Source organism: Chanos chanos, chromosome 14, assembly GCF_902362185.1.
Source record: "Chanos chanos chromosome 14, fChaCha1.1, whole genome shotgun sequence".
NCBI lineage: Eukaryota > Metazoa > Chordata > Actinopteri > Gonorynchiformes > Chanidae > Chanos > Chanos chanos.
The window spans coordinates 6,859,298-6,866,797 of record NC_044508.1 but is presented as its reverse complement, the minus strand read 5'-3'; the positions used below and the strand labels follow the sequence as shown (position 1 = coordinate 6,866,797).

The 7,500-nt window shown below is 42.5% G+C and overlaps 2 protein-coding genes across 3 annotated transcripts in view; both read left to right on the top strand.

The window, feature by feature from the left end:
• The window catches only part of rasl10a (RAS-like, family 10, member A), a 10,478-nt gene extending 8,148 nt beyond the window's left edge, over nucleotides 1-2,330 (top strand). Inside the window, exon 3 of the mRNA XM_030792014.1 lies at nucleotides 2,060-2,330. Within this exon, the coding sequence (XP_030647874.1) occupies nucleotides 2,060-2,330 (271 nt within the window). The remainder of the gene's footprint in view (nucleotides 1-2,059) is intronic.
• A 2,820-nt stretch (nucleotides 2,331-5,150) lies between these two features.
• The window catches only part of osbp2b (oxysterol binding protein 2b), a 44,940-nt gene continuing 42,590 nt past the window's right edge, over nucleotides 5,151-7,500 (top strand). For both annotated transcript variants that reach the window (XM_030791431.1, XM_030791432.1), the window contains exon 1: nucleotides 5,151-5,416. In XM_030791431.1, the coding sequence (XP_030647291.1) occupies nucleotides 5,151-5,416 (266 nt within the window). The remainder of the gene's footprint in view (nucleotides 5,417-7,500) is intronic.

The window sequence follows — 7,500 nt, the reverse complement described above, 5'->3', positions numbered from 1 at the left end:
TCCTCAGAACAGAGCTCACAATCTTTCAGTCTGTTATTCACCTCCATCCACACAGGCTTTTCCAGCGACTCACAAAGCTCATAACCTCACAGTGTACCTCATCCACTCATATTACAGTCACTGACCCAGCAAAGTAAAAGCATTCCCTCTCTTTACCAGAAAACAGGCTCACTTAACGATAAGACATAAATTCTACATTAATAGAGGACATTGAGAAGGAGAGAGAGAGAGGAAGAGAAACCATGACTTTTACAGACCTTCATTGTCAATTCTTGACAATTTATCATTCTTTGAAAACATCTCCCAAGCGATCCAAAAGAGAGAGACTATACAGAGGACAGCTGGTCAGAAAGACAGGAGAGACGAGAGATACCAGAGGAGGAAGGAAAACAGGAAGGGAAGGACAGAAGAACAGAGGGAATAGGGAGGAGAAAGAAAGAAGGAAAATTGCTCTCTGTACCTTTTGTCATCCCTGACAAGTTCACGAAGACAATTAGATTCATGTGTCTGGCACGCGTGTGATTTTTAATCAGGCATGTACCTGTCCGTCATTTGTGACAGCACAGTTATGACTCACAAGCTTAGGCCACAGAAACACATAATGAGACAAATAAAATCTGAATGAGATATCTTCCAAGATCTGAATCTTCCATTTCATTGGCTGTGAACATCCTGTGCATTTGCATACTGCTTACATTTGCATGCTGATTGGATTTCAGCTGAATACGCCTTCATCAGCCAACCGCCAATGTTCAGTGCACTGTTGTGACACACCTTAATTTCCACTTCCCTTTAAAACTAAATTCTGTCTTTCTATCCACCATTTTTGTCATTTTGATTCTGTACAATACAGCACTAAAATCAACTAAAAACACATTTCTATTGGTTTAACTTTAATATATTTCTCAATGTAAGACTGACTCCCGAGGTCTGTCTTTCTACACTGTCTCAGAACATCCATTATTTAACAGTGCAGGAAAGGCAGGGAAAGAAGGACAGAAAAAGGAAGAGATGAGGATGAAAGGCTGTAGGAAAGGAAACAGAGGGAAATGGGGGGGGGGGTGGAAGAGGGGGGGGGGGGGAGAGAGATACAAGAGGAAACATTTGGAGAAGAGCAGAAGGACGAGTGAGGGAGAGGGAGGATGGATTGATGTTACGGGTGATGAATATGTCACTTTGAAAGACTGCAGACAAATAAAACTCCTCGCTGTAAGCCAGTGGGATGTAGGGTGGTTTTACTGAGTAACGTTCCTTCAGCTGGTGTGATTAGAATTCCCTTATCTGGCTTTGATTGGGCCAGACTTCAATATATTCAACAATTAATTCATTAACTTGCTCATAGGTGGTTGGAAAACAGACTTCCTCATGGCAGCTTTTTTATGTAAAAGAAATGACCTGCTTGATCCTGTCAGCAAAAATGATACATTTCATTATAATCTCATAATTATGCATTTATTAAACTTGGATAATTACAAATTTTTCCTTTCAAGTGTTTTTTGTTTGTTTTTGTTTTTCAGATCAATTCCCAACTTGAAAGGTTAAATACAATTTCAAAAAGTCAATATTATGCCTATGGATGATTCTTTTAGACTACACTGTTATTTTTACTCTCCCAGATGGAGAATTTTTCTGAAGGTTATAAAAAGGGGAGATACGGAGGGAATGGAGAGCACATTTTACAGATGTTTTTCTCTGCATTGTTTGCAGATGTGTGTGTGTGTGTGTGTGTGTGTGTGTGTGTGTGTGCTTGTCTGTGTGTGTGTGTAACTCAACACTGTGTGTGAAGACAGAGGCACCCTGTAAATCTGATTTGTGACTTTACCTGTTGTACTTAAGCTCTATAGTAATAAAACTGACAGAAACTGAATTTTGTATACTGAGATATGCACTGTTATATAAGCTTTTTCCCCCTTTCCCGCTTGACTGTATTTTCTGCATTATATGTAATAATACATTACATTAAATTTTTCCTTCTTCTCTCTCTCTTGCTCTCTCTCTCTCTCTCTCTCTCATTCTCTGTCTCTCTCTCTCTCTCTCTCTCTCTCTCTGTGTGTATTAGGGAGGGCAGTAACACAGAAGTGCCTATCCTTGTGGTGGGCAGTAAGAGAGATCTCCAGCGCCAGAGATTTATGCCCCGTCGTGCGGTCTCCGTGCTGGTGAAAAAGACATGGAAGTGCGGGTACGTGGAATGCTCCGCCAAGTACAACTGGCACGTGCTGCTTCTCTTCAAAGAGCTTCTGGGCATCGCGGTGGCCCGCGGTCTTCGACAGAACCATACCTCTACTCGTCTGCAGGGGGCGCTACACACAAACCGCTGCATAGTGATGTGACTACAGGCCAAGTCACATACATGACTTCATATGGACACCCAGGAAAAGCACTGCGGAACTGACTTTTCAATCAAAATAGCTGTAACACACCCAGGGGCCTCTATTTACTGTGCTGAGTGTGAATTTATGGTATTTTTTTCGATTCAATTTGCATAACGTTGGATGTGAATTTTTGGTGTCACCTTATTTGACTCCCTGCAGTGTGCAAGCAACACCCCCTCCAAAAAAACCACACACACACACACACACACACACACACACACGCACACACACACACATATACATACGCACACACACAAAATACAGACACATTAAAACTTTAAAAATATTTATTTTGTTTTACAATTTAGTGTGCGAGGGAGGAAGGAGATGTTGTTATCTGAGTCTTCTATCTGCTGCATCATCATTCTCTCTCTCTCTCTCTCTCACCTACCCTCTGTCTTTCTCTCTGTCAGCAGGCTCCCAATCTGTCACAAAGTCTACCCACCCCCCACACCTCACCTCTCACCCCTGGGTACACGCACACACTCACCTCACAGGTCTCTTCCTGTACCAGATTACACATCCTGCTGGGACAGGCAATAGGAGGCAATATGTCACTGAATGTTACAGAGTTCTTTGCTCCTGTGAGACAGCTGGTTGTTAAGCACGGTTACCAGTGAGAGCCCACAGAGCGCTTAAATAATTCACGCATTTAATTAGTCGTGTAAACATGGTAGTTACGCATGATAGTGATGTTGACGTTGATCGGCGTAAACAGAACCTTCAGTGTATCTTAAGTCTTCCTTTATTTGGTTAAAGTAATGTGTAGTCCAGACAAAAAGAGATGTAGTAATTCTGACACCTCTGAGTCTACGAAAGACAAAAAGGAGAAAAGATGACTGGTTCTCGTAATGACCAAGACACACACAGAGACGCTGCAAGTCATTTCCCCACAGCGGTAAAACGGAGCTGGATGCTATGCTTTCTTCTCCGTCCCTGTTACTCTCCGTCACTTCATCCCTAACCTGAGTTCCAGAGGAATACAATAAACACAGAGTGCCCCCTTGCCCGCAGCGCCCAGTCGCCTGCACAGACGTGCAGATGGGAGAGAGGTGGGATGGTAGAGGAGAATAAGTGATGAAAAGACGGATTTGTTGAGTGGTACACATAAATCCGAAAATTCTCTCTGGTGAAAATGATATTTGCTATTTCAAAGGAAACAGCGTCATAATATTTCACATTCATTACACACAATCGCAGTTAAAAACAGTCTATGCACGCAAGCCCTGAGAGCACAGTCATACGCGTCTTGATCACCAAATGATCCGTTTACTCTGATACGAGTTATTGAGGATAGAAAAGTGGAAATAGTTGAAACTGTATCCTCTCATTTTTTTTCTTTCTTTTACTTTCCAAATGTGTGACGGAAAGAAAATGTGTTGTTTTAATATGATGATGGAGGAAAGTAGCATTGTATTTGCATGCTTTAGTTAGCAAAGCCGACAATTCAGGGTGAATTTGCACTGATCGCTTGAAATAGTAAACCTCTAAAACTCAAAGGAGAGGCTAAACTCCAATGTTAGTCAGTCTGACAGTCTGTTAATGTGATATTAGCGTTGTGCTTAGTTCCTCAGTAAGTCTTCGTTTTGAGCTAGGAACGCATGCATTATTAAAACTCCGTTAACACTATTCGCGTAGACTAAGGGGGCGACTTAGAAATGTTAGGGTGGGGATGGGCTGTTGTAACGCTTGAGAGTTGTTGGGGTTTAGAAAAAAATTTTTTCCAGAATTTTAACTGGAATTCCAGCCTATGGCACAAATGCAGCATATCAGTCCTCAAGTGGAAGTTCATATTCATGGGAAGTTCATATTCATTGTTTGAATCCTAGCCATACCGAACTAAGTTTATTTGGCTACTCCTATCTTTGTAAAAGCCAGTGTTTGAAATTTAACTGTCAAATGTTGTGACGCTGAAAACGGATTCTTGACTTACTTTTGTATGTATGTGCAATATGAATACATGTATGTATGTATCGTGTGAACTTAAAAGGGCTATTCATTTTCTAAATACTGATAGTAATGGCTTTGATTCTTTCTTGTTTGATGTCTTGTTTTCACAAATAAATATTATAACAGTTCTGGATAGCGGTGAAATATTTTTTGTATTATTTTCTTGTTTTGCGTTTATTAACCATACTAATTCTATATAACGCCCTGAGGGTCTGCGCTACTGAAATCATCAGTTACAGCCATGAGCGTGAAGGCGTCTTGTGTACAAATGCCCTCTGAGTCCAGTTGAGAAACTTGTACAGCGCTACGGCGCCATCTGCAGGTATATTTGGGAAGCGTACGCTCCCAAGGGTAAATTACAGTCCCAAATATAGCCTGCGATGAATTTTAACTCCGTGTGTTCACATTACTTTTAAACAGCCACTTGATCAAAGTAAAACAACAACAACAACAAAACCCCCCTCAACTTTCAGAATAACCTGTTCATAACCATTTAGTGATTCGTATATTATAACATGAAATTCATCAATAGAGTAATGCATCAAAATGGGTCCATTCTGTCTCGTGTGATGCAATGTACGAGGTATCATACTGAACTACTACTGATAAGGAAAGGCTCGCTGAGTGAACAGTCACGTGCCCCCTGATGTTTTAGGAATTCTTGATTTCTACGTCACGCGGCTGAGCGGACGTTTTTGCCGTCGCATCAGTTCCCGTCCTATCTCCAATTTCCAGCGTCATGTGAAGGGGGGCGATGAGGAGTGCTTTCCCTTCGGTCCCGGACCCTCCTCTTCTGTCAAGCGCTCCCAGTGCATCGCTAGTGAGTTTATGGGGAGAGCGGCCGCTCCCTGTAGCGGGTCCGGCAGGATAGTATCCATTCTCACCGCTGTTCCCTGTTTATCCTGCAAACAGCAGTCTGTAACGGTCCGCAGGATGAGCGATCAGGGGAAGAGTTCGGCGTCTACCACGGCCAGCGGAACCCCTGCTCCGGGTTCGGACACTTATAAAGGCTGGCTGTTTAAATGGACTAACTATCTCAAAGGTTATCAACGCAGATGGTTTGTCCTCAGCAATGGATTACTGTCCTATTACAGGTAGTGTTAAATGCTCTACATGTCTGTGTTCGATCACACATAGGCTAGTTGTTTACTTCGGGTCAGTTTATTTATTTATTTATTCCCCATTCATTCTTGTTGTGGCAAGCTAGTGAACGTTTGCTAGTAACAGCGTTGTTTCAGCATTGTTGTTTTTGTGTGCCTGTCATTTTTCTGCGCATTTTTCGTTCGTGGCAAGTCAAGCGAGCGAGCTGTCATACACACGCAACCACTTTTAGTTAAATTCTAGAGCCGCCGCTCTCACTGACAGATGCATCAGCGCGACCTGTCTCTCAAACCTCATCATAAAACAATGTTTCCATTCAACTTAACCTATCACTTTTAATGTCAAGGACAACGGTTTTAAGTGGAACATTCACTTTTGAACGTTTTTCGTCAAAATAACACAAACAAACACCGTCATTACTTAAAGTAATGTTAACGGTTCTACTTGCCACATGCAGAAAGCGTAAATGGTTAGCTCCTCGGCTAGCTCACAGCTAAACCATAATACGACACTTCTCATATCCCTGTAATGCTAGTTAGCATGCAAGTAAACATTAAAACATGCTGTCAAGCAAAGTCCTGTTTTTTGAAAGAGTCATTTGCCATTGCAATATCTGTTTTGTGCTAGCCTTTGCGCTACTGTGTTGGCATTAGAGATCAACTCAGATAAGCTGTTCAACCAGTACCTGACAAAGCTATGCTACAGTTAGCTAGCTACAGATGTGCTAGCCAACTTTAGCTAACCCAGACAGCTTCATGAACGATCCGTGGTTGGCTGCGCGTTTGATTGTGGCCGTGAAACGATACCAGACTGGCCAGCTTGATGAGTGTACTTCCTGCCTAAACTAATTTCATTATAGCATTTATTATTTAGAGCCTTAAGCTTGGCAGTCAGTAACAGTGTCTAAGTTACTTATGACGATGATCTAAGTGAAGGTATCTTTGACCGTGGCTCCTCTAAAATTCACCACGCTGCACAGGTGTCACCTGTAGACAGAGTAATACCTGTTGGAGAGGTGACCTTCATAGCAACATCAGCAGCTGTAATCATATCACACCTTGATGTATGTGGAGACAGCACATCCTAATTTGGTTCAGTACTGCATGTAGGTCTATTCCTCTGAGATGCAAACTATTTATGAGAGCTGGAGAATTGGCTGCATTGAGAAGTTTAGGAAGCAAGTCCTGTTGTCCAGCATCACATAAAAGAGACAAGCAGTATAAGGAGAAAAAGTAAAAAGGAGGATTTGTTCCAAACACTGGAAAACGGCCCATTGTTGAAATACTGTGAATAGGTGTTTGACCATGCAGGTCTGGCTCCTGATGTCTTCTATCAGTGGAGAATTAAAGGAAGCTGACACTACACTTTTGTGTTGATAGCAGATTGGAAGAACTCTGCCCCTCAGTAGTCCATTATGTGAAAAAGAGTGTGTGTGTGGGTGTGGGTGTGGGTGTGCATGCACATGCAAGAGAAAGAGAGAGAGGACTGGCTGGGATGGTCTGCAGACAGTTGTCAAGGTCTGACAGAGTTAGGCCCACAGCTTGCGCCGCTGTTAATAAATCTAATTGAAACCCCCCCCCCCCCCCCCCCCCTCTCCATTTTAGAAATGCTTTTTATAGTAGGTGGAACACATGCATACAGTAACTCTGACTTTGACCTCAAGTTCCTAATGCAAATTGAACATTAGTCATTTCTCAGCATTGAGAGAGGAGCAGGAAATGAGTGTGTGTGTGTGTCTGTGTGTGTGTGTGTGTGTGCGTGTGTGCATGTGTGTGTGTGTGTGTGTGTTGTCAGCGTCTTGCTGTCCCTCTGTCAGCGCTCTGTAATTACTAAAGTGGAATGTCCTGTGGGAAGAGCACTACTCTCAGTAAAGTGCACTGTGTATGTGTGTGAGTGTATGTGTGTGTATGTGTGTATGTGTGTGTGTGTGAGTGTATGTGTGTGTGTGTGTGTGTGTGTGTGTGTGTGTATATGTGTATGTGTGTGTGTATGTGTGTGTGTGTATGTGTGTGTGTGTGTGTGTGTATGTGTGTGTGTGTGTCTGTGTGTGTGTGTGTGTGTGTGTATGTGTATGTGT